Source organism: Planococcus citri, chromosome 5 (assembly GCF_950023065.1).
Source record: "Planococcus citri chromosome 5, ihPlaCitr1.1, whole genome shotgun sequence".
Lineage (NCBI taxonomy): Eukaryota > Metazoa > Arthropoda > Insecta > Hemiptera > Pseudococcidae > Planococcus > Planococcus citri.
In genome coordinates, this window is record NC_088681.1 from 30,684,733 (window position 1) to 30,712,015 (window position 27,283).

Genomic DNA, 27,283 nt, shown 5'->3' on the forward strand with positions numbered 1-27,283 from the left:
CTCCTAGTTTTGGGTCATTCTGGAGCCTCCAACAATTTTTCAAATTTTCTGCAGAAATTTCAAATCTCACTGGAAGTGTCAAAAATGAACTTTCACGCGTATAACTTTGGTCGGTGATTATTTTGAGCACCATGTGAACAGTTTTAGGTGGTTATTGCGAAATTCCAGGCAGATGCATTCAAAAATGAATACTTTTTAACCAATCTGTAATTTCCAAAAAAAAAAATTTGAATTTTTAACAATTTTTTGAAAAATTATATCTGATCCTGTTTTTAATTTAGAAAAATGGCCAGAATTGAGGAAAAAAGTTGATTTCTGAAATAATCTACTTAACAAGGAAACCTTTACTTTCCAATTTAAGCTAAACCAAGCTAGATCGAAAAAGTAAAAAGTATGTTCAAAAACCACCGTAACCAAAATCAAGTTCATTTTTGGATTTTTGACGAATTTTCGATTTAAAACATTTAAAAAGGATGCTTCAAGAGCGACTTCTTAAATTCTTTTATGAAAATATGTAAATCAAAATCGGTCAATATTTTTTAGAAATTCTCCATTTTTGTATGAAAATTTTTCTGAATAATTTCTTTAAATCACGTTGATCTTCTTATACGTAGGTATGTAGCTCTCCCCCCCCCCCATGGCAAAAATGAAAAAAAAAAACATGAAAACATTGAGTAGGCTATATATATACAAATTCAATTTTTTTAAATTTTTGAGCAGAATCCTCTCAGATAACCTCCTTAAAAAAAAAACTTTCAAACATGATGTTTCTGTTACGTATACTGTAATGTATCAAAGCTCTGAAAATTGGGGGGAAAAATAAAACAAAATGAATCAAAAATTTAAGCTGATAAATTTTTTAAAAAATTCCATTTGTGGCCAAAATCTTTCAAAGTAACCCCTTATTTTAAAGAAAAAACCTGCCTAGTTCCAAAAGATAGTAGGTAGGTATTTGGAATTCAGCGTCAACTTAGTCCACTGCAATAAAAATTCAAGATCATTTTGAAGATCCTACTAGTGTACTGAGTGGTTGAAAATTTTAGATCGGTGAATTGCTTATTTTAAGGCGAATTTGAGTTTTGAAAATATTTTCTTCTTTAATAATTATTGTTCGAGCACTGCAAATTTTTGGAGAAAATTCATAAATCTTAATTGCATATTCCAAAACATCGAAAGATATCAGTTCTGCAATCAGGAAAATATTTTCTGAAATACTGGTGGCAATTTTTTAGTCATCATTGCCAATTTCAAAAAATTGAAAAAAATTGCAAAAAATTCACCGAATTTTGATTCTATGAAATCTGCAATATTATTGATCAAAAAATTAGCACCACTATTCCAAAATCTGAAAACTCGAAATACATCTTCCTCGCTTCGGAAGTTAATGGCATAGACAAACGCTGATCCGGCGGGGTTTTCGCCTAATCTCGTCGTATTTAATGCTATACCTTATAGGTACTTTAGACAGTGTTTAAAAAATCAACCTTCGATAATATTTTAACAGGTATTAAATTGATTATTCACGCTAGGTACGCTCACAACAGAAGGAATAAAAAATCAGATCTTAACTGCTTGTTCAAAAGTTTTATATTCTTTAAACACACGTGACTTCTTATGTCGCCAATTACCCATTCGCGTTAAATTCTCTCCTTTATTCGCGTAAGCGAGATTTATTTTTCTATTAACGCAAAAAGAAAAGAAAAAAAGGGAAACGTGGGTACCTCTACCTAACTATACGAGTACCTATGCATAGTATAGAGAAACGTTCGCGAACGAATCATTTACTCGGACAAGTGCTGGAAATTTGTGGAAATACGATGACGAAGGTCTTTTTAGTTTTTCCTCTTACCATCACTCGGGATTACGAAGCCGAACCGAGAGATATTCTCCGGAGAAGTGATAATGCGCTATTTAGTGACCCTTTCACAAATTCTATAAGGTTGAGTTTTCTTTTCCCTCCCATATCTGTATATTTTTTTTCGCGATGCAAAAACGTGCGTAATAACTTACGTGGATGAGCTGATTGAACAACATTCGTTATTGGCGACGAAAATGGTAAAATTTGCTCGTTCGGTTTGTTATCTTATCTGTCGAACCAATCTGACGATGAAAGTACCAGATAAAGGTATTTGAAATTAGCATATTTTATTTATCGTCGCGTAAACGCGCCGCAACGTTTTTTTTCAACCTCCTGTGAATTCCTCATTCGCGCAAGCGTTTCTCCGAGTCAAAGGTCAGTTGATTTATTGGATTATGTTGAATGGAAAAAAAACCTTCCCGGAGGCGGTGTAATTGAGCCCAAAAATCATTTGCTACTGTGATTACCTACGGTTTTTTACACGGTGACTCTTTAGAGATTGTGGGATATAGATAAGCTACCGAGAGAAACACCTACGATTACAAGGTTTCAGGTTATAAAGCTGATTCTCAACAATGTAGGGTACAAGATGTGTGTTGAAGTTAGCTTGGGTTTTGATCTGAGGGTTTGGAGTTTATTTACAAACTATTTTTCGATGAGAAATTACTCAGTTGAGCTAGAATTTGAACTCGAGGTCTCCATACTCCATACTGCATCATGCACCATCTATAAACCGAATGCTTTCAATCTCAACAGCTTCATTGATAGGAAAAATCTCCAATAAAATTTGGCATTTGTGTTGTCAGAAGAGGACTGCGGTGACCGTTGGTCAATTGAAGATTTTATTATTCCAGCATTGTTATTATCTCGACTTCTAAAAATGTCGACAGTAGTGGTACAATTTCGCCAATTTTTTCACACCCCCTCCCCATATCCTCCTCTTCCTTTTACATTATTTGAACATGATTGAAAATCACGTGAGTTTTTTGATTTATTACCGAGCTGTCTCAACAATCACATCTCACCCCTTTGACGACCAACACGAAGAATACGTCGAGGGCGTTGTAAAAACCAACAACGACGACAATGAAACACACCACCACCATTACCACTCCTCCGAGTAGGACTAGGAATTCTTCGAATGTCATCAACTCCTCGACGACGACATGTAGCCTATTCTTTATACACACACACGTATGTAGTATAAATTAATACATACATTCATGACGACATATACCGTTTACTACAATTTTTAACACCGCCACACACACTAATCACGCTCTTATTACAAGCTCAGCAACCACCGTCACACCGTACCATATACCATACGCAAGCCGTTCCATCCCATCCCAGCCCAGCTCATTCCATTCGGAATGAAAAACCACCTACTTACCATTTTCAGCTATCAAATGTCAAAAGCCATTCTGGCACGCCACCGCCGCCTCGCCGCCGCTCGCTAACAAGGGTGGTATGCGGTTGCGAGGTCACATAAAACGATATACGCGGATTAATAAGTAAGACGAGAGAATAAAAAAAGACGAACGAGGGTTTCGATAGGGTCGGCTGAGTCATTGCGCTGTTTGTCGAGGGCCTTATGATTGCGTTTTGCGGTTCACCGTTTCAATACGATGCGCTGATTTAAGTTTGTTTTCCCTTCCTCTTTTACACTACGAGTACAACTTTTTGGTCCACGGTGTGCTGCTGGGATGTGTCCCTTGTATTATATTTTTTTTTTGATACATCCACCTAGCTATAGCTTTGTGTCTGTGATGTCCTAACACCCCCGCTGAACTTGAGTACGTGGCGAGTACGTACATACTTTCATTACTTTCGACTCATCCTAATATAGCTTACGATTGTGCAAGATACATATGCGTACATCTGCTGAGTGTGATATTTTTTAATATCTTTTATTGTTTCCACTCTGGTCTTCTTGACCCTAAGTACTATTATAAGTAGGATTCCTAATTTGAGTCAAAGCAACGTAGTTTATAAAGTAAAATGTATGAATTGTAACGTTGAGTATATTGGAGAAACAAAGCAACACCTTAAAGACAGAATGTATAGGCATAATCTAGATGTTAGAAATGGTAGGACTACTACTGCACTATCAGAACACTCTGTAATGTATAATCATAAGTTCGATTTCGAAAATGTAAAAATTCTTCATAAAGGTTGTTCTAATCTACAGAAAAGAAAAACCACAGAGGTACTGTACATTTTAAATAATCGAAACTGCATCAATAAAAAAACGGACGTTGCTGGTTTCGATGTGTACAAATCTCTAGTACAATACCAATAATTTATCTCGTTGCTTGCTATTTCGTCGTACGTATTTTCACTTATTAGATATACCTAGTTAGTCTTAGTGTACACCTGATGAAGGCACCGTGTGCCGAAACGTTGTGTCGATGTGTTTTTAACGTGCAATTATAATCAAGTCAAAATGTGTTATTTTTCTTTCTTTTTGCTACTCTAAAATTATAAGTATAGCACCGTATGCGAAAATGTATACCATACTCAAGGAAAGGATATTGTCGAATATAAGGGTGTACCTTATTTACACCGTGTAGATTTTTTTTCATTTTTTTTGCTCCCATACAAGCAAAAAGTGTTGCTTCAGGTGAGAAAATCACTAAAAATTGGACAAAATTTTCAACACTTTAGTTTGGTTCATACTTGAGTAAAATCAACTTGTATGCCTACCAATTTTACCGCTCCCTCTTCCCACCAATGGCCAACATTTGGACTGGATCAATTTTTTATTTATACCCATTTGTGAAAAAAATGAAGTTGTTTGTTTTTATAGGGGCAAAAATTCTCCAAAACCTGAAAAGAGGTCGAGTCGTGTTGAGAAACTCCCCCCTAAAATTTTTACTTTTTTTCGTTCTAATCAAATAGAACTTGTCGCTTCTCAAAAAAATCAAAAAATCAAAATGTTTATATTTTTACATTCGTTCTTTTTTTTTTTGAAACCCTGTTAAGTAAGTATTTAAAATGATTTTGTGACAGATATTGAAATCTAAAAAAATTCAATTCTTTTGATTTCTTCCAACTTTGGAAGCCTCAAGATGAAAGGCTCGTCAACAATGTTTTTTTTTCTTTTTTTTCTAAAAAAAAAGGAGTTGACTTATTTAGAAAGATTTTGACCAAAAATAGAAAATCTTTGAAAACTTTTCACAGCTCTCAATTTTTTATTTTTATGTTATAGATGTATAATTTTTCACAACTTAAAGGCCTTTTATATCTGCTAAATGGACGTACACAGTTTGGAGGAACTGAGAGTGTTTTTCTTGAAAAGGGATTATACTTTGAAGGATTTGGTCTAGGTATGAAAATTTTTTTAAAAAGTTTCACTGTTGGCTTCGATTTTTTGTTTTTTATTTTCTTGGAATTATTTCCAACTTTTGGGGCTTTTAATACACAGAGAAGAATGTTTTTAGGAGGACTGTGGTAGAGTTTTATTTTAAAAAAATGCTGTCCTTATTTTTTCAAATCTTGGAGGAGGGCTGAATCGAAACACATGTTCTAAAACAGCTGTGAAAATTTTAGGTAGGCTACTTAATAGAGTCTGGTTCATTCATTTGTGGATTTTTGGTGAATTTTTTGAAAAAATAAAATAAAAAAAAATAAAAAATAAAAAAAATTAAAAAATAAAAAATTAAAAAAATTAAAAAATACAAAAAATTAAAGAATAAAAAAAATGAAAAAAATTAAAAATGAACGAAATGAAAAACAAACAAAATGAAAAATAAAAAAAATGAAAAATTAAAAAAAATGAAAAATTGAAAAATTGAAAAAAAACAAAGAAATTAAAAAAAATGAAAGAATTAGCGCGAATGGCAATGTTAGTTCAAGCTTTTCAACTCGTTGTTTTAAAAGATCAAAAATCAATTTTACCATCCACATACATAACTTTGGTTGGTGTTTATTGGGACCTTCTGACCTTTTAGACTGTAAGCCTAAGAGCAAATTTTTTCAAAAGTACTTAAATAATACTTCGATTTTGGAAAAAAAATTCTCTTTTTAACTGGCACATCCATTTTTGACCCATTTCGCAGACCGCAGAGAAGTTGGAAATTTTTGCAAAAAACCTAATTTTCAGAATAGTTTAAAAGAGCCTGACGAGAAAACTTTTACAACTCGACAACTTCGATCGAGCAGAAATTTAGCTTACTGAAAGAGCATATCACCAACATCTCAGAAACAAATTTTCAGGCGCCGAAGTTGATTTTTAAATATCTGGCGAATTTTTGAAGATGCCCAAAACAACCTGTTGGCTGTTGGTATTAATTTTCTACAAAAAGAGCAAACATAGAGATGTAAATCTTAAACTCGGTTTGTATGCCAAAGTCGACCTCATAAATCGATTGGCACCATTTTCCAGCCGATCTGGAGCCTCCAGCAAAAGTTGGCTTTTCTCCAGAAATTTAAAATTACTGCAGAAGACGTTGTAATTAATTTCAGCAGCTGAAAATTTAATACTATCATAAGTTTGATATTCTAAATCGATTAGGGCTAGAGAATCAAAAATCTGAGTTGACGAGTCGAAAAATGTACCTAAGTATTTTTTTTACAAGTTAAAAAATCGCAAATGTTCGAAAAATTCCAAAATCATCAATTTTTGCAACAAATTGCTTGAAACTTTGGTTACTCACTAAAGTCGACTTGCCAAATCATTTTCCACCATTTTTGGACCGATCTGGAGCCTCCAGCAAAAAGTTGACTTTTCTTTAGCGAATTCAAATTGTTCCAGAAGGCGTTGAAATCAAATTTGGCAGGTGAAAATTTGGTTTGAGGTCTGAGTGATATTTCTGTCAATGAGCCGAATTTCAGCTCATTCGGAGTTGACGAGTTGTACTTAGTAGGTATTTTTTTTTGAGTCTGTCAAGTCTGATTATTAAACAGACAATATCTACAAATGGGTCGTCAAAATTTCAATTTTTGAATTTTTTCTAAAAATTTTTCCACGAGTTGGTTTTTTATAGACCATATTTATGTAGGTACATCTCACATAAAAATCTTGTAATTACTCGTATAATTCATGAAATTTTCAAACAACTATAAGTTTGTTAATTTTTTCCACAAATTAAAACATCAAACACCGGGTCAAAGGTTTGGTACACAAAACATCTTTAAATACCTAGGATTAATACTTTTAGAAGAATTCAAGTCACCCGCGGACAGTTTCCTAAGGAATGTGGATTTCACAATATTTCGACGTTTTTTTATTTTTTTTTCACCTGAACGAATGACACAGTAAACTTAAATAAATCACCAACATTATTAATCCGAGTAGGTATTTCTTTTCACTAATTATCTCGTATACTCGCGTTTGCCCATACTAAAAAAAAAAACACTCATCAATCTCGGTGACTTTAAGCCTAAGCTTCTCTCAAGTTCGATATTCGAGAAACCACGTATGCACCTATAGGTACGTACAAGTTTGTTTTCTTCGAATCTCGTTCGCTGTATGGTTCTCGCAGATAAATTTACCGGTTAAAATGCTATTAATTTAGTCATTCGCAACACCGTAAAATCATCATTTTAGCACAAGCCCGAGTAATATTTCGTTTAAATTCATGGCCATGTGCAACCTTATAGAAGTATACATACCTATTCGGTCTACATATTCTGGTCTAAAATTTCTTAGCCGACGTATTAATTTTTTTTTCGAGAGAGGCTCGATGCGGAGTCGGAGAGTCGCTTTCGCTGTCGAAATTTATCGATGTTTACACCATTCGAATGTGGTGAGGCTGTGACTGGGTATGGTATAGGTACTCGTTTAATGTATACAGCTACGATGTATGTTATCACATTAATTAATTACAAAGGCAACATCATCGTCCTGTTGAGCAACTCGTTTCCACCTGTGGAGCCGCGCACGTTGTACAAGTAGGTAGATGCTGTAGAACACGCGTCATAGTCGTTCTTTTTCCCCCTTCGTCAACTCTTCACATTGTATTTTATTTTTTAAGGGAGAAACGCGAACGATAATTCGAAACGTGCCTGAAATTAAACAACTTAGCACACAAAAAAACAAAACCAAAACAAAACAAAACCTGCGTATACAATCGATGCTTATCTAGATGCAGAAGCCGCTCGTGCAAAAAAAAATCAGGAAAGAAAAGACCAAGGGCAATTGTTCTTAGTAGTACTCGGATTCGTCAATAAAATAAAAACAACAACGTTTTCAATTATATCAGTACAAAAGACGAACAAAACAACGAGCAAAGTTAATGAAACCAAAGGAACGAGAAAGAGAAAGAGAGGAAGTGTAAAAAAAAGGGGGAGAATATAAATTCTGCGAGTTGAGAAAAAACCTAAAACGACTCGGTTTAATTATTGTAGCGCCCTTAAATGCCACAAGAGGTGTTAAAATAAATTAGGGTGTATAATTGCGTGTGCTGCTGGAGGGTTTTCGAAAAAGGGGTTAAAGGTAATGAAAACAAGATAACAAACCACCGTCCAGGGATGCAGGTTAAGTTGAACAATGCTGCTTATTAGGGTATGTTTTATTACGCAACCAAGTATGCTGAATGCAAAGATAAGAAGCTATGAAGTCACCACGCTCTCTCGTTTACCCTCCTCCGCCATCGTCTTCCCACCTTGGCGCGCGTATAGAGCTATTCAGCCACTTCTGAAAAGCCGGCTACGTACCCTTTCGTTTTTATTTTTCGTTTTCGCCCAAATCATTTTGATACGCTGTGTTACGAGTATACGAGAGATGATGTCGTAACAGGTATCTTTTTCTCTCTCGCTTTTTTTCTACATAACTACCTATATTATATTTTTTCAACTTCAACCTTTAACACAAAGCCGTCGCCGACCGATCTTAATGGATTCATGCATTAAAAAACCGTTCATCTCGAGCGTGTAAAACAAGGTCAAAATTTTTATCGTCTTGTAATGATAAGACGCGCGTGAAATGTGTCGAGATTAATTTTCCTCATATTTAGATTTTGAGGTGAAAAATTCATCGTTAATTAATAACGATTCTTTGTTCTCTTAGTCGTATTTCCTATATATGTATCTTGTTTTTTTGCATTGAAATAGTAGCCTATATAGTATACAAGGTGTCCCATCAAATTTGAAATTTCTGATAAAGTCACCAACTTGTGATTTCAGAAATGGGACGGAGCATGAAAAATCTATCCTATTGAGGGAGGGAGGTAGCTATTCCAAACAACAGGAAATTTTTCTGATTGTACGGAAAAATCTGGAAAACAGTCTAAAAATACCTACGCTCTTGTTACATTAAATTTTAAATTCTAAATATTTTTAGATTCTGAGCAAATTTTTAAAAATCACCAAAATCATGTACCCGGAATTGCGCCGGGTGTTCAAAAAAGTATACTGGCAATTGCGCCGAGTTGAAGAAATGCGAAACGAACAAGATATGAATGAATCGTTCAGTCGCAAAAGTTACATCTATGATTTATTCACTCACTCCAGAATCTTCCTCCACCTAATGTCGCAAAAAAATAGGTTCAACGAACAGAAACAAAATTAGAGGTTATTCGAGAGGGGGTGGGGAGGGTGACTGAGAATTTTTCGATTGGTATGAGGAAAAAAATACCAATTTTGCCGAATAAAATGATGCATTTCTAAATAGGTAGGTACTAGGTACTCACTCATCCATTGAAGCTTATTTAAAAATTGTAATTTTCCCTTTTGAATTTATGGAAGTTCCAAGTATGAAATTTTTTTAGTTTGGGAAAGAGATAGGAATTGGTCCGAGCAAAATGAGGTCAAAAGTATTCAAAAATTTGTATTTCAAGAAGTGAAAAACGATGTATTTTTTAAAAACTTATTTCTTTTTCTGCTCAAGAATTTTCGAATTTGAATGTTGAGTTTTTGAAAATTTCAATGAAAATGAAAAACAAACAGACGTGAACGAAGCGAGGACAAAATCTGTTTCGAGAAGCAAGAAAACTATGTTTTTAGATTGCAAAAATTTATGTTTATAAAAAGTGAAAATATAATAGCAATAAGTACCTCATGCCCCTACGTCTACAGTGTCTGCACCTAATTATAAGAACGAATTATTCAACTAAGTACACCAAAATTACGATTCTGACAGTCCGCAGTGTGAGCAAAGGGTCGGGAAGATTCGTTCTTTTGATCGGCGCAATTCCCCATGAACACATTTCCCTATTTGGCGCAATTGCAGGTATGCTTATTTTTTTACTCGGCGCAATTCAGGGTATATTTGGCGCAATTGCATGGCAGCCAAGTAAATGACCCATTTTTAAATATAAAAATCAAAGTTTTATAAAATTGAAAGAGAAATCTAACATTTGGTTTACATTCCATAATTTTCGACTTCCTAAATTGATTGATAGTGGTTTTGAGCTGATCTAGAACCTCCAGTAGACTTTTTGATTTTCAAAACGAAAAATTGCCATAAAAATGGCAAAATGATCGATTTAGGAACACGTGTTTAAACATCAGTTTATTGGCTCAGATTGATATTTTACTCGTCGTTTTTTCGAGAACAGAAAAATTTTAAAATTGGGTGACAGTTCTATTAGAATAGCTCAAAAAGACAATTATTTGGCTTCAGAATTCAAGAATAAGGTACCTAACTCTATGATCCAAATCAGTTGATTTTCAGTAAAAAAAAAAAAAAATTGGAAGTTTCAGCTTCCCAGGGGATTTTGCGCCAGGAGCCTTTTTTTTGTGGAATTCAATAAAAAAAAAAAAAACCATAGTGATTTATTGGAAGTGTCTGCCATGTGGCCTTCCAATTTTGGAGTCATTCCACCCATTGATCAAGAAATTCATCATCATTAATTTGTTACACTTTAACGAAGAATTTTTCATCACTCCACCCCCCCCCCCAGGAAACATTATCTGATAGAAAATTTTGAATTTAAACTGGCACGACTGTATTTCAAAAATTATAAACCAATCAAAACTTATTTTGGCTTTTTTCTATGATAATTTTTTTGCAATTGGAAAATTCAAAAATTTACTGGAGGCTCTAGAACAGCTTTAAACTATGTACTGTCAATTGATTCGGAACGTTGAAAATGAGATACAAACAAAATTTCAGTTCTTCATCATTTTCATAAAATTTATAATTCTTTATTGGAAACGGGCCAAGATTGAGTTTTCAAAAATTCATCATTCACCAAAAATTGAAAACTGTTTCAAATAGTTACAGGGCCACAGGGGCGATGCATCTGAGTAGGTCAAGGTACATCGGTATATTGAATTTCATTTGGGTACGTTTTGTGACAATTTCTTCAAAACAGAACAATTCAAAAATTTACTGGAAGCGCCAGAACAGCTTGAATCAATCGCTGATTGATTTAAAACGATAAAAATAAAGCGTAGTTGATGGCAATTTTTGCTTTCCACGAAACGAAGAATTCGCATCGTAATATTACAGGAGAAATTTTTGGATTTAAATCAATTAAAACGAATTTTGAAAACATGATCCTAAAATCGATCAAAATTACCATAAAAACAGTCCATTCGAGTGATGGAGGATAATTTTCATTTTGACCTTTCTTCTAACTGTTTTTCCAAGGCTGGATGGAAAATTCAAAAATTTGCTAGAAACTCCAGAACGGCTCAAGACTACCTACCGCCAATTGATTCAGGAGGTCAAAAATAAGGTATGAACCAAAGTTTAGATTTTTTCCTCAATTTTATAACATTTTAATACTTTTCAATTTTCATGATAATGTAGGTATGAGTAAGTGGTCCAAATTCCAATTTTTGAAAATTCACCAAAAATCGCAAAATGAAATTCAGCGCATGAAATTTGGCTCAATGGTGCATTTTTGGAGTCACTTTTAATTTTCTCTGTCGTTATTTGTATCAGAAGTGTTGTTCTCAATTGGAATACTTCTTTGGTAAGTTGAAGTTATTGCCTGAATGAAAAAGATTGCGCATTTATTGCCTATTCATCTATTTGAAGGGGCTCGACTGTCAGAAAATCTACCTATTCCACGACTGTCGAGTTTTTTAAAAATCTTTTTTATTTAATTATTTTCTTGATTTTTTAAAAAAATAGGTAGTGGTTTCAATTGAATGTAGGTAGTTTTATTTATTTTTTTAAAATGAGAAACAAAAAAAGGTCATTGACTTTTCAAATTTGCAAAAAGAAAATTCAGAGCAGATTCAACAAAAGTTATTGGAAAAGCATCATAAAAGAGAATGTTACCAACATAGGTACCTATTGTACTTCGTTTGTACTCAGATTTTTCGGCTTGTAATTTTAATATTTTTCCAACACTAGGTACTGCGATTTTTTTCCGTTATTCCAGAATATGACTTTTACTTTTAAAAACAGTTAAATTACAGAAGGGAACTACAAAAAAGTACCCTTCAACTTTTCCATTAGGTACCTAAATTGTTCTTTATTCCTCATTTAATTTTAGCCTCGGACTTTAAATTAATTTCACTGTGTTGAATTCAATACCTAACATTATTTTTAATTGAAATTTGAACAATAGTTAAAATAACCAAAATTCCTTTTTGATTCTGGACGAAATCTTCGATTGCTTCTTCACAGCAGATGAAAAACAAAAATCTCTCTACTTTTAGACATCTTTGTAGGGGTTTCAATAACACATCATCTTTTTGGGCCAACTTTATCCCAAATTATTAGCAATTTTGCAATATTTTCAGTCATATGCATCGCACCTACCGGCTCAAAAACTCCACATTTTATTTCTATTAGGTAAAATCGATCACTATTTTGAAGATCAATGGATGGATGGATATCTATTTTATGAAAATTCCGTACTAGAAAACATCAAATATCGAAAGGAGTACACCACAACATTATCAAGAAGTATCAAAGTACCTATCTAAAAAAAAATATATTATAAAAAATAGGGCTATATATAGTACAACCGTGAGACCACAATACCGGAAAATTATCTCAGAGAAAAATACTTTGCAGTTTGCACATAGTGTTTGTATGAGGATTGGGCGACGATGTGAGACTACACATTAGATAGCTACACGCAGGTAATTACATTTTACCTATGTTAGGCTTCGGTATATTAAGTAGCTCGTCGTATAGTATACTGGATGTAGTGTGTAGTCTCATACTATGTACCTCTCTCTACCCATAGAGGTAGTACTCCTAGATACACATGGTACTCGTACTCATCGTTGTATATACGCATACTTAGGCAATAATATAGGTACAATCTTGTCTATGTAGTATACTAGTTTGGTTACATTCCAGTTTGTGCGGGAGAACACTTTGCGTCTAGATGTACTTCCTAACCTATTGGTAGTATAGGTACGATATGGTCATCGTCATCGACAATGATATTACGGCGCTAACCTTCTCCGTGGCATCGGGATCGAGCATGTGCATCCTATACTATGCATACGAGCACCTAAACCTTTGTATTCCATACCATAAATATATACGATGGCGTGTAAAAGAAACCTAATACTGACGTATATTACTACGAATGAACGCTTACAAAAACCCAATCGTTTCTATTCTTCCAACTCTTAATTACTCGAGTCAGATTCTCTCTAGTCGTCATCGATGAAGAAATTTTACCCCCGTGCTATGGAGTTGGTTGCCCCTGCTACTCGTACTTCAGCGCAGTTGTCATTAGGTCTACCTACTACACATCAAGAGTCAGAGAAAGAAATTATGAAATGAGAGACAGAGTGAGAGAGAGAAGGAGGTTCATGATACTTCATACTACGTGAAATTTTCCATTCCAAATCAACATTCGGCCAATAACCTTTACTTACGTCGTCGATATGTACGCGAGATTTTCGTATACGTTATTCTTTTCTTTTCTTTTCCGTTTCGTTTCATTTTATTCTAAGACATATCGACTGAGCTTGGTGCTTATGTTTCGAGACCTTTGATCTTCCGGTACATATACTTATGTATACTCTCATACACACGAATAATAACTATTCCAGAGTGTTTCTTTACAGTGTACAAGTAGCTAGGTAGGTACATATATTTACATCTAACTATATTCCATGTAGGTCTAGCTATGGGTTCGAATACAGAGTGTACCTATTTGTAGTTTTGAAGAGGAAAAAGAACTGGTCACCTGTATTCAACTATGACGTGTCGTTCCATATTTCATGAATATATTTTATCGACCTGGTAGGTCATCGATATACCTACCTAGTAAGTACCTATGCTTGGTAATCACGCCAATTAAATGAATGTGCAGCCTTTCAATCGATTTTGCTTAGGAATTGTTTGATTTGGGGACCAATACCTATGTACCTAGTTGATTTATAAATATTTATTGGGGATGGTTTTTGAAAAACAAAGTTTCAATGCACCACCTTAACGAATCTTAACGAGCTCCAACGAGCCATCACTAGACTAAACGATTCCTAAACTAACGAACATCAACCAACGAGTACTACTGAAATCCAATCAGACCCAACGAATACCAGTGAACTTTAACAAGCCTTAACGCGACCTTTGATAAACACACCAACGAGACTCCAAGGGACTTTTTAACGATGATGGTCAAGTCAAGTTGATCCCTGAAGTGTCTGAATCTGATCAGATTTCATCAGATCTGATCCTAGGCAGTATAGGTACCTATTTGATGTAATTTTTTCAAAGCATCAAAACCACTTGTAGCATCCAAAAATACACCACCATGCCAAATTTCAAGCTCTAAAATTTTGTTTTTTGATTTTTAAAAATTAGAGTTGGGCCACTTTTTATGAAAAACTCAAAATCTGATCTAATTGAGGAATAGGTGTGAATTAGGGTGTTCCTTATTCTGAAAAGTTGAAATTTTGTAGCTCCCACCCTCCAAAAACACGACCTCAAGTGAGAAAATAATTCCTTATTTTTTATTTTTCCCCTATCTGTAAAAAAGTGGCGCAAGTAGCCCCCTAAGTGAGGAAAAAATCAAAAAAAATCAAAAAAAGTTCTATTCATGAAAATTTTTTGTTTCTGCGCCAGAATGTTTCTAAATAATCCCCTTTTTAAGAAAAAAAATTTTCCAGCCCTTCAAACCATATTAGCCCCCTCCCTAGTAAGGAGCCCCTCAAAGTTGAACAAATCACAAAAAATGATTATAAATCAAAGTTATGGAAAATTTGATGAAAATATCTCATTTCTACATCAGAATTGTTCTACATAACTCCCTTTTCAAGAAAAACCCATTGTTGGACCCCCAAATAATTTTGGCTCTCTTGCATGGAGCCCCTCAAATTTGGGAAAAATAAAAAAAATATTATAAATTGATGTCTGTAGAAATGTTTTGAAAATTGTTTATTAGTGTGCAGAATCTTTCTGAATAAGCACCCACTTGACAATAGATTCGCCAGTTGAAAAGCCGGTTAAAAAGCCGGCTCAAAAATGATAGTAAATTTGCTGGTAAAAAAAACGCCGGCCGTTTAAAGTGGCTGTTTAATTCATTAAAACGCCGAAAAATCTACCAAACTACAAAAAATTTTGAACCCAAGCTAGGATCGAACCCACGACTCCTGCGTGGAAGTCCAGAGCGCTCACCATTCAGCTATCACAGCAACGTTAAAAAGTTTGTTTTCAAGCGGTATACATGTACCGCACTTCGTACTTTCCTTTAAATTTTGTGAAAATGAGTTGTGAAACATACGTTGCGCATGTGGGTTGTAATCAGCGAATCAACACGCGGCTGTTTCTATAAAAGTAGCCGGCGACTTTTCACTAGGGCGAACCGGCGATTCGGCAAATAAAAAAAACTGCAATTCGCTGGCTGTTTAAGCAGTGTTGTGCGTAACGATATTTTTTTTCGTTCCGTTATTTCGTTACGTTACAAAATTAGCATTTTTTTCGTTACGTTTTTTCGTTACAGTACTTGTAACGAAAAAAATGCTGTAACGGTATTTTTCGTTACACCGGTACTTGAACTTTTTCGTTACGTTATTTTCGTTATTTCCGTTACGATTTCTTCGTTACAGAAACGTTTTTTCAACGTAGAATTGATGATATTTTCAAAGAAAAATGCATTTGTAACGAAAAATTGTAACAGAAATGGCTAAAATAACGGAACCAAAAGGTTTAAATACCAGTGTAACGAAAAAAATACCGTTACATTTTTTCGTTACAGATATAATCATGATACAATTACATTTATTAAAAAGGGAATTTTTGAAAAAGTCAAGCTTGGAAGGTAAAAAATCTCATTTTTTGACTCAACTTGAAAATATTGTAACTAAAAAAATAACAAAAAAGGTAACAGAATTTTTTCGTTTTTCGTTACGTTACATCAAGAAAAATATCGTTACGTTACGTTTCAGTTACACAACATCACATGATCAAAATAACGTTTTCGTTACAGTTCCGTTACCTGTAACGAAAAAATTTCGTTATTTTCGTTTTTCGTTACAGTTACTGTTACGGGACGCCAACACTGTGTTTAAGTAGCTGTTTTCTTAAAAGTAGCCGGCGTTTTTTTCACCGGCAAATTCACTGTCGTTTTTGAGCGCATTTTAAGTGGCAGTTATGCAAAAACAACCGGCGTTTCGGCTGAAAGCGGCGAATTTATTGTCAAGTGGGCACTTTTTCAAGAAAAACCTTCCCCTCGGTCTGCCAAATCATGTTGGACACCTTTAATACCCCTCAAAGTTGAAAAAAATCAACAAAAAAATGAAAAATTCATATCTATACAAATTTTTTGATGTTTCATTTCTGAGCAGAGTACTTTTAGATAACCACTTTTTCAAGAAAAGCATCCTTTTGTCCTCCAAATGATGATGGTCTATTTTTATAAAATTCAGAAATCTGCTGAAGGCTTCAGAATTAATTAAAAAATTGACCAATCGATTTTCAAAATTACAAAATAAGGTTTTTATCGAATTTTAGTCTTTTTATTTCAAAATACCTACATAGGTAAACAATACATTTTTCATTTTTTTCAAAAAAAAAATTGATTGAGAAAATTTTGGATTTGAATTGACGGAAAAGGATTTTAAAAATTGGCGTTTAAATTGGTCGAAAAGGTCAAAGGTCATAATAAAAATAATATAAGTAGGTACCCATTTGTACATAATTATGATTATGAGTGGGCGAAGGTGCATTTCATCTTTCCCATTTTGACCACCCCCTTCAACCACAGCAATATTAAACAACATAAGATATCACAAATGACACTGAAATTTGACACTTACCGGTAGTGAAGAGTACAATGGCTTTCAAACAGCTATATTCTGCTGAATCGACATGCAGAGCTTTGAATTTCTCTACTTGCTCTTGGAATATTCTAATATGATCCATGAACGCGACCACTCTATCGGCTGCCATAGGAGATGCGTGCAATCCAGCTGCTGCCAGAAGGGGTGCCACGTGCAAAGGCATCGAACACTGTGACGCATTCAGGACGAATAATTCGCTCCAAACTAGCCTCAGTAGTGCCACTTGATCCGTGACCTGTACAGACAAACATTCAAACAACATGCAATTTACTTTTCTGTCCAACAAGTTCGCTTTAATACTCGTATTTTACCTTCTAAATATATAACAATTAACCCGAAAATCGTGCTATATCTACATCTTTGCGCGAATACTCGTCGTGGTTGTAATTCAAGAGTAAAAACAATGTTGGCTTTTTTCCCTCTTCTTCCCTTTCCTTCATTTGTTTATGGTTTATACTTTCTACTATCGTATACAAATGTATCTAGGTTCTTGTGTTCAACATGTTGTTTGTACGAGCTCTTAAATGAAGCACAAGTACCTCTACTCCTTTTTTCTCTCTCTCACATACAAACATGCGGGAGCTTTTCAAAAAAAAATCTCAGCTTATGGTATACCTGTAGGTATCTATTTGAGATGCACATATGTATTTTTTTTTAGCACTCTGTAGCACACTGCAAATTACACCTATGTGAGGTGAAAGTGTACGTAATATGATTCTGCACTCGTGATGCGATCAATCAAATCTATTATGTACCTTTTTTTTTATACACGTGCACACCAAAGCTACAGCAGCAACTGACACTATTGCCTAGGTATACTTTCTTCGACATTTGGATTATTTTGCGAATGTATACGAGTACGTTTTTTATTATGTAGAGGTGTCAATGCTCATAGATGATTCATTTTTCCACTTCATACTTGAGGCTATTCTTGCGTATGTTTTTCCCTACCGTAAGTACAAGTACGCCAATAACTACGAGTACCTCAACCTATATGACAGGTGTTTCGTGGAATATAACGCGTGTGTGAATGGTAATCTCGCAGCAAAAGTCGGTGCTAATGCAGCATGTAGATACTTCGTGTAACTCCTCTATGTGCACTTTTATTTATTTACAAGCAATATTAATAAGACTAATAGTCTTTATCGAATTACTTGTCTATGTTGCTTTCTGTTGCAGATAATTCATACTAGAGTAGGTACATGTTTTACCACTTCATATACAACGAGTAATGGATTTTTAATTGAAAAATTCATCAATTTGTAGTACGAAGGTATTTGAGGCAAAGGAATGCTTTCGTGAGGTATTTGTTGGGTTAAAATGTCTTTTATGGATTCTAAAAATTGGAAAAAATCCAATTGCTTATTTTGCAGAATGGAAAAATTAACAAGTAAGTACAGAAATCTGGAAAAAGGAAGCAGGAAGTGGAAGGGCGAATTTGCTATAATTTGACTACTTCATAGAATTTGCAGAATTTAGTTCTCTTCTTAGTAAAAAAATAATCCAAAAACACTACCTAATTCATTAAAAAATTGCCATCCAAAAACCTACCTAATTTTTTTTTAAATTTTAAATCAGATAAAACTTATTGAAAAAAATGACAATTTATAAAATGTAGCTCGTCCTTTACTGTTCTCACAATCAGCCAAAATCAAAAACTTGAATTTTTATAGAAAAAATCAAATTTAAAACAATTTAACAAAAAATTGAATTGGAAAATTTTTTTGAAAAAAACGAATTCACAGGAAAAATTCCAGCAGAGAATTCTACTTGATTAAAAATTAAAGAAAATAAAATAGTATGAAAATTAAAAATTTATTTGAGTTAAATTTTGTGGAAGGGAGATATTTTTTTTGAAAAAATAAAATAAAATTTTACCTTTAATTCCCTTTTTTTGTCTTATCATCGCATCACACAATTATTTTTTGGATGCATAATTTGTGGGTTGTAATTTATGATCAATTGATTAAACATTAAACTGAGAATGGGAGGAATAAAATGAAACAAGAAGGAAAAGGGAAAAATAAGTAAAAATAATGAATAAGATGAATCAGCGCAGAGTTTGAATCAAAAACTGAAATTTGCTTTAAAAAAAAATAAATAAAAAAGTAGGAAAAATGGATTAAAATTCAGAGAATTTTTTCGAAAACTCAGGAATAAAAAAGAACATTGCAGCATAGGAAGAACCAAGTTGAAAAAAATTCAAATAAGAAATCAATTAAGGTACCATAGTTCCTATTTTTTTTTTGAGATGTGAATCATCGAAGAGGGGAAATTTTACCTCTTTGATTCAACCTTAAATATGTACAATATTCTATAATTCTTTATAAAACCAAAAAACTTGAAAATTGAGAAGAAAAAAGATGTTTTGACCCAAAATGTCAAGGTTAGGTATTCTTAATTTTAAGATGGAAAAAATATGAAAAAATGATCTAATATTGAAAAAAAAAATCTGAAAGTTTTTAAATTTGACAAGAAAGAATGGCAGACAATTAAAATTGATTCAATCTATTGAGAAAAGAGAAAAAAGGCAAGCTGCCTCCTGGGAACTGAAATTAGAATAGAAGATTTAATCAGATCAGTCAAAAATGAAAAATCACTACTCAAACAACTGAAAAAGAAAACCATGAAAATCAGACTAAAAAATTGAAAGAAGGAAGTTTGATTCAAAGCAAAAATTCAAATCCAAGATTACTTTGCAAAATGCTTATAAGAAGGAGAAGAAAAATAAGTTTGTAAAAACGGAATGTGTGTTGTAAAATTCAGCAAATTCGAGAAAGTCCAAAACAAAGAACGAAAAAAAAATAAAAATCCAACAAGAAATTTTGAAAAACAAATTTAAAAAAAACAAAAATTTCAAAAGAATAGTTACGCAATGAGAAGAAATGGAAAATTAAGCTTCCGGAAAATGAAAATGATTTGAAATATTGAGTAAAGTCGGGTAAAATTAGAATGAAAATTCGACAAAAAAAAGATTTAGAAAAAAAATTCGATAAAATTCAAATAAAAAACTTCAAAAATTGCAATTTTAGGAAGATGTCGAAAATAAAAAATGAATTCTCATAAAAAGAAATTTGAGTTGAGAAATTGAGCAAATTCAAATAACAAATCAAAATTGAAAAACAGAAAAAAATGAAAATTTCACAGAAAAGATTTCAAAAAACAAATACATATTTGAAATTCGAAATATTGTATTTTTAGAAAGATGATAAAAAAAAATAACAAAAAGAAATAGAAGCTTGATACACATGAAGTTTGAGAAGCAGAATTGAGCAAAATCAAGTTGGTAAGCAGTAAAAACTAAATAACTGATATAATGTGAACATTCGGTGAAAAAAATAATAATAAAAACCTAATTCAAATAAACTGAACTAAAATTTTTAAAAATGCCAAAATCCAAAAAACACGTGATTTTTTATAAAAAGTCATGTTGTGATAGGTAGGTGGGTAGGTACCTACTGAGTACGAATTGCTAATTTCAGAAAAATAATCATAAATTCTTCGGCAAATGAATCAACAATTAGGTAGGTAGATATTAGTTTTTGAGATCAAATTTTTCAATTTCAAACATGAACACATATATTTACCTATTTAAAAATTTCTCAACATATCGCGTCGCTTACCAATTACTCAATCAAGTAAACCTTTTATACAAAAAGAAGTCTTCTTGATACTCGACTCAAAACGTAATTTCCTGTTCACAGCAGCCAGATTTAATTAGGCCGTCGCGTCGCTTAAAAAAACCACTCGACAAAGTAATAATGTATGTTTTACATATGTACGTATACAACAAGAAGGGAAAAAAAACTCTAAAAAAAATAATAAAAAGAAGAATCCGAGTCGATTTCAAAAACCTAACGTAGCACAGTGAACATAGTTGAACACCTCTGAAACATGTATCACGGTTTTCCATTATCTATAAGATCAGCGACAAGAATAAAAATGCGAAAAAATAGTGTAACTAAGTGTTACAAGTAGCAAGATATTGTTCTTTTTTATACACAATATTTGCTATTGTTAAGCAAATCCTGGCCAGGAATGGGTTATTCTTGTAAGCGAGTATTTCAATCTGGTTATAAATGTGCAACGTGAATTTACATAAAACTTGGATTTCAAAACCAGATTTTTTAAACGTTTGCTTTTTATTTCTTCTTCTTTTTTTTTTGTCTTTGTACACTCACTTATAGATACGTATATCGCACGTTACTATTTTTGTTGTTGTTTTGCTTCTTCTTCTTTTTTTTACATATCTTACACATGCACAAGTACATTGTCGTCTCTTAATGTTTCATTTTATCTTTTTATTTTTTATTTTTTTTATTTCGCTTTCTGTTTAGATATAAGATTCGAGTTAACTAGGTGTTCGAGAGATTGCAGTATATGTTTGGTACACGTACGCGAGTTCTTCACCTATTTTTATATCGTATTTATGATTAAGTTATTTGCGATCGTTACTTTATTTATAGATACGTAAATTTCTTCGAAAACGGTCTTAAAATGCGACTCGAGAGCTTGACGTTCGTTCAGATTATTTACCATGTTCGAAGAACCATCCAATAAAAAATCGCGTATCGAGGCTAAAAACTTCCACTTTCATTGTGAAGAAAAAAATTTTCAATCGAGCAAACTCAATAAGTGCCGAATAATTAACGATTAGCTGATTTGCTTTCTATATACCTTAAAGTCAAACCGGTTCCAAGCATAAAATATTTTGTTCGTGACACGACACATAGGTATTTAAAAAAAAAATCCCTCTAGGGCTATAAATTTTTCAAAAAATTAATTTTGACGACATTTTATAGGAATACCTGCGTATCGATAATATACATTATTACAAATTACATTTAAATATACCAACGGGCAAGTTTTCTCTATTAATTTAAAAACATGTAGAAAAAAAAAATCACAACAAAAGGTTCAAGGGTTAAAACCCTTATATTCGCTAATATAATACTTCACAGTCGAGTAATCCTACTCGTTATTTTAATTTATAAATTTCGATTGAAAAATACTCGTAGCTAGTCCGCACCCTCGTAGATAAATGCGATTCCGTAGTATATGCGTAACGGAAATAGGGCGTTTTAATTCGAATATTCTCTATGCAGTACGCAACTCGCGCCAGCCAGTCATATAGCCACAGCCTCAGCCACAGTCATCCAGCCAGAGTATATTCGATGAAATTACATTAGCAAGTATAAAGCCATAATTTTATCTCAGCTCAGTTCCAATACCATCTCTTTCATATACTGTATGAAAATTACCTTCGTTTATTTTACCATAATGCAGCCCGCTGACTCAATGACGGATATCATTTGAGCTTAATGTATCCAATAATCGACTATATGGTACGTAGATGGAAAGCAGGACTAACTCAGAATGGTGTATTTTCAAATTAGGTATCAATGTTTTGTAATCGGACTATTTGTACATACATCTAAATGTGAATAGTTCTGTGCTTATTTGATCGATGGTGTTTGTTTTTGAAATATTACTTAATGAGATTAAGTACCTAGTACCTATTATACGTACATCAAAAAATGTATAATGGCTAATTTTAGACATGTTGAATTGAAAAAAAAAATATTCTTTGCTGCTTTCGAGTCTTAAAACATGTTCAGAAAAAATTGAAAAAAAGTGGTTCCTCAAAGCACGATGACGTAATCATATTATCGAAAGGTTGAGAAAACTAGGTAAATACCTACCTATTCTTTTTCATCTTTTTTTTTTGAATTTTGGTAGGTAGACATGATTTATTTTTTATCATTCTGCATAAATTCACTTTTTCCCTTTTTCTTTCTCGCAATTTTTATCGATTTTTTTTTATTACGTTTGCTGATACCTTTTTTTCAGATTTTCTTAGCAAATTCTCAATAACTCAAATTTATTTCCTCAGGGCCTTTCTCAAATTGAAGATGAATTTTTATTTTTATTTACAGATTTCAAATCCATTTACCTATTAAAAAAAATTTTCGCCAAATTTTCAATTTTTAAAAGCTGTAGGTATAGGTATGATTTTCCTTTTTGATCTCGCTTAATAATGCCCAATTCATCTTTCAAGTCAAATTTCATTTCTGACAATCTCACTTTTGCCTTCCTGAACCTTTTCTTTTTCGTTTCCCAATTTTGCATCTGCACTTTTTTCAAATTGCAATTCTGTATTATTGCAATTTTCATCTCACTATTTTGATTCAATTCGTTCCTTTCAATTCTTTTGTATATGTTCAGCTGTGATATAAGTCCTACTTACTCAATTTTAAGTAAACTAAATTTCGTTTTTAGATTTTGACAAATTTTAAAAAAAATTGAAATTTGGCTAAATTTTTATTTAAAAAAAAAACAGAAAAATTTGATAAAATTTGAGTGATTTAAAATTTGTGGCGTGTACTTACTACTTACCCTATATTTTAACCTCCAGAATTGATTTTTTTTTGTGTTTTTTTTAGAGCTATTCCAAAGTTTTTAGGGTAGTCTATTTTCAAATTACCCAAATCGAAAAATTTCTGCCATTTTGAATCCATATTTCAATAGTTTCTACTTTTTTACTTTTTCCATCCAAGAACTTAAAAATTTACAAATTTACTGAAAGCTCCATGCAAAACAGTTTGAAACCATGCACCAGACCTCAGAACCAAATTTTGAAGCCATCAAAGCTACTGATATAATCATATAAGTAGCTATCTTTTTGATTTTTGGCGAATTTTTGAATACCTTTTCTACAAAAAAGGTAAGCATGGAAATAAAAACCTAAAAATCGATTTGCCTGCTAAAATCGACCCCCTCACCCAATTGATTTCCATCATTTTCCAGCCAATTTTGAGCCTCCAGCAAAGGTTGTTTTTTCTCCAGTAATTCTAAATTGTTCCAGAAAGAATTGTAATCGATCACGTCATCATCAAAAGTTCGAAATTTCAAATCGAATAAGGTAGACGAATCGAAAATTTGAAGGGACGGGGTCGAAAAGTCTATTTTTTGTATTTTTTTACCGCAGTTTAAAAGTCTCAAAAATTGTATGTACGAGTATTTAAAAAGTTGCAAAATTGTCGATTTTTGTAATAAATGAGTCAAAATTTCTGTTTTATCCCAAAATCAACTTTTCAAATCGATTACGTGCCATTTTCGAGGCAATCTAGAGCCCTCAGTAAAATTTGATAATTTTTGTTTATTCATTTGGCTACTTGAATCTTCTTAAAATTCGAGATTTTCAACTTGTGAAGAAATAGGCTACACTAATTTTGAACTATATACAAAGAAACATCAAAATAGCACCTAAAAATACACCACCAGGTCAAATTCTAGAAACTTGTTCAATTTTTGATTTTCGTTGAATTCTTTAATTTTTTTCAAAAAAGTCAATTTTTGCCTTCTTCTACGAAAAAGTGAAATGTGATCAAATTGCGATGGACAGATTACATTCAATAATTCATTTTGGTTTATACTTAATTGCAGCCCTATTTCTGACCTCAAAAATTAATTGGTGACCATTTTGAGCCTTCAGGTGCATTTTTGAATTTTTCGGTTCTAGAAAAAAAAAATGGAAATTTGAACTGATTTCAACAGATTTTGAAAATTTGTGCCTAATGAATTAGGTAAATTCGAATTGAAAGAAGCTAAATTTTTATTTTGACATTTTTTTTTTCAAAACTAGACAGAAAACTCCAAAATTTCCCGAAGGCTCCAGAATACTTAGTTTGACACCATCTACAATTTATCCGAAAGGTCAAAAATCGGGCATGAACTTGAAAATTTCATCTTTGCATTATTTTCAATTTAATGAAATTTTTTAATATGTTTCATGGCGAAAAGGACTAAATTTTAATTTTCAATTTAGCAAAAATCAAAAAATGGAATTCAGCAACTGGCCTGCTGGTGTATTTTTGAATGATTTTTTGATTCTTCTTCAATGAGGGGGGGGGGAGGAAAGGGTTCACTTGAAATTTAAAGTGCCAAAAGATGAATAAATGTAGTTCGATGTGTCAATTTTCCCTCCTCTCGAACCGTTTGCTCTTGTCAATCGATGTATGTAGGTATTCGTTTGGTATTTCGATCATTTCATGTTTGATGAAGTCTCAAAAATTCAAAATAAATCGAAACGAGAAAGGTTCGTGCCATTTGTAACGCCCCCTCCTCCCCTCTACCAAAAAACTTTAATCTCTCTCCAATTCATCTCCTTATACCTGCCCCTCTCTTTCCTTCTTATACTCAATATTTTACATCAACGATCAAATCTAATTATTTATAATACCTATACGTAAATGAAACAATAAAATTGTTATCAAATCATCACTTACTTGGAGATCGGGAAAAAATGGTATATTCCTCGCCCATTCCACAGCCGAGAATAGCAGCCTGGCGGCCAATTCGCACATATTTTCTATACCCATAATATTATTAGGCTGCATACATTGGCCATATCGCGAGGTGGGATAAGGTTCTGCTCTTAACAATAACGATATGTAACTAGACAGGTAAGAGTGGCCATTTAAGCCGGCAGTAGCGGCCGCCACAACGGCCGAAGTTGCGTCTCCGTTTGTCAGAGCGTATTGGCCTGAAAGTCCGGTAGTCTGATTTGGTGGTACGCGACCTCTTTGTACGGCTGCAATCATAAAAAAAAGAGACAAAAAATTCGCCATTAGAATACCTCGAGAGATGAAGTACATAAAACAAAACAAAACATGACTGAGGAAGAAAAAAAATACAATTACACGTATATCTGTAGGTATATTAAGATAGCTTAATTATGGCACATTTTAAAGTTGATAGGTGCGGTTACATTATTGATGGACACCTTGGCTTGGCGTGCATTCAGCAGAATGAATACCACGAAACGTGTTAATTGTATTAGCGTTCGTTATCGGTTCATTAAAACACATTTACTTAGAAGTATAATTGCGCATGAGAAACTCTATACAAATAACCGGTTGCACGATGATATTAAATACATTACTAAGGGATGAATTACCTATCGCGTACACTACTAATTTTCCCCCTCATCATTCGTATAGACAGAGACACCCACTCCCGGTGGCATGAGAAGAGAACAGGGGGGTAGGTGATGGTATAAGCTCGACCTTCGATTAAGAAAGCTTCATTGCACCGATCGTCTTTTACACGAACACAGTCGAACAAATAATTAAATGCCGTGATTCGTTTCAAGAAAGGAGGAAGTGTAATTCGAGATATATTTAAGGAATACGAATAGTATTCTCCGATGCCTACAGCAAGGTTATAATGCGAAGCCAAAACAACGTGACCAATTGTTGTGTATGTAATACTGCGTTTACTGTATAGGCACCTATATAAAGGTACTGTACGTACGTAGAGTAAATAGTAAGTACACTTTTAAAAGCTCGAACGCAATTCATAAAGTATACTTACTAAATACGGAACGAATATTATTAACACACTACATCTTATTAACCGAATGACGGTGTATTAATTATTCCCAACGAGGTATAAATTATTCTTTCATTATGATTTAACCAAAATACGAACACCGAGTACCTAGTTTATTTGCATATTATCTGATCGAAAGTATTCTATAAATGGTAAACACTTCTGTAACACTCGTAGCTATACACACGCTTTTGCACATTTACAAAAAGTCAATTACCTACATCTGTGCTCTCGAGTCGCGAATCGAAGGATGTCGAGCAAAGGTATTTCTATTCTTTTATTTCACCAATAGACATATCAATAATACGACAATATGATTTATGCATGTGATAATGTAGGTACACATACAAGTATATAAGGTAGGTATAACCACAGTTGTTGTATAGCATCGCGACCATGGATCGACAATTTGTAAAATCAAACAAAAGACTTCAACCTACTTATTAATTCAGAAAAAATAGGAGAAATTATGCATATTTATCCAATCCTAATTCTAGGAAAACATAAAGGAAAAATACTCGTAGATAGGTATCTACATGTGTACTTGAATGAAGTAAAGTGAGTTAGTATACCTATTTGAAAACACAGAAATGATCGTCATAGTTCGTGAAAACATACAAGGTAGGTAGGTAGGGGAGAGGGAGGATGTTCTGGACAAAAAAGTTTGAACCCGATTTTTGACTCCCAGTAATGTGGAAAAAATTGATCAAGTGCGGCAAACGATTCCTTTGGGTGATACATACCACATATATTTTTTGCAAATTTTTAAATACAAAACTGGTGGAGTAATTCAACTTTGAAAATTTCGATGTTTTTGTCCAGAACATAACTTTGGGTGCCATGTTCTGGACGCGAGGGTGCCATGTTCTGGACAGCATA

General features: G+C 33.2%; 1 protein-coding gene across 3 annotated transcripts in view; it reads right to left on the reverse strand.

The window, feature by feature from the left end:
• Nucleotides 1–27,283, reverse strand: part of svp (COUP transcription factor 2) — a 126,141-nt gene that overhangs the window by 30,250 nt on the left and 68,608 nt on the right. For all 3 annotated transcript variants that reach the window (XM_065368566.1, XM_065368565.1, XM_065368567.1), the window contains exons 3-4: nt 25,300–25,604; nt 16,988–17,246 (exon numbers count right to left, since the gene is read on the reverse strand). In XM_065368566.1, coding sequence (XP_065224638.1) covers nt 16,988–17,246; nt 25,300–25,604 — 564 coding nt within the window. The remainder of the gene's footprint in view (nt 1–16,987; nt 17,247–25,299; nt 25,605–27,283) is intronic.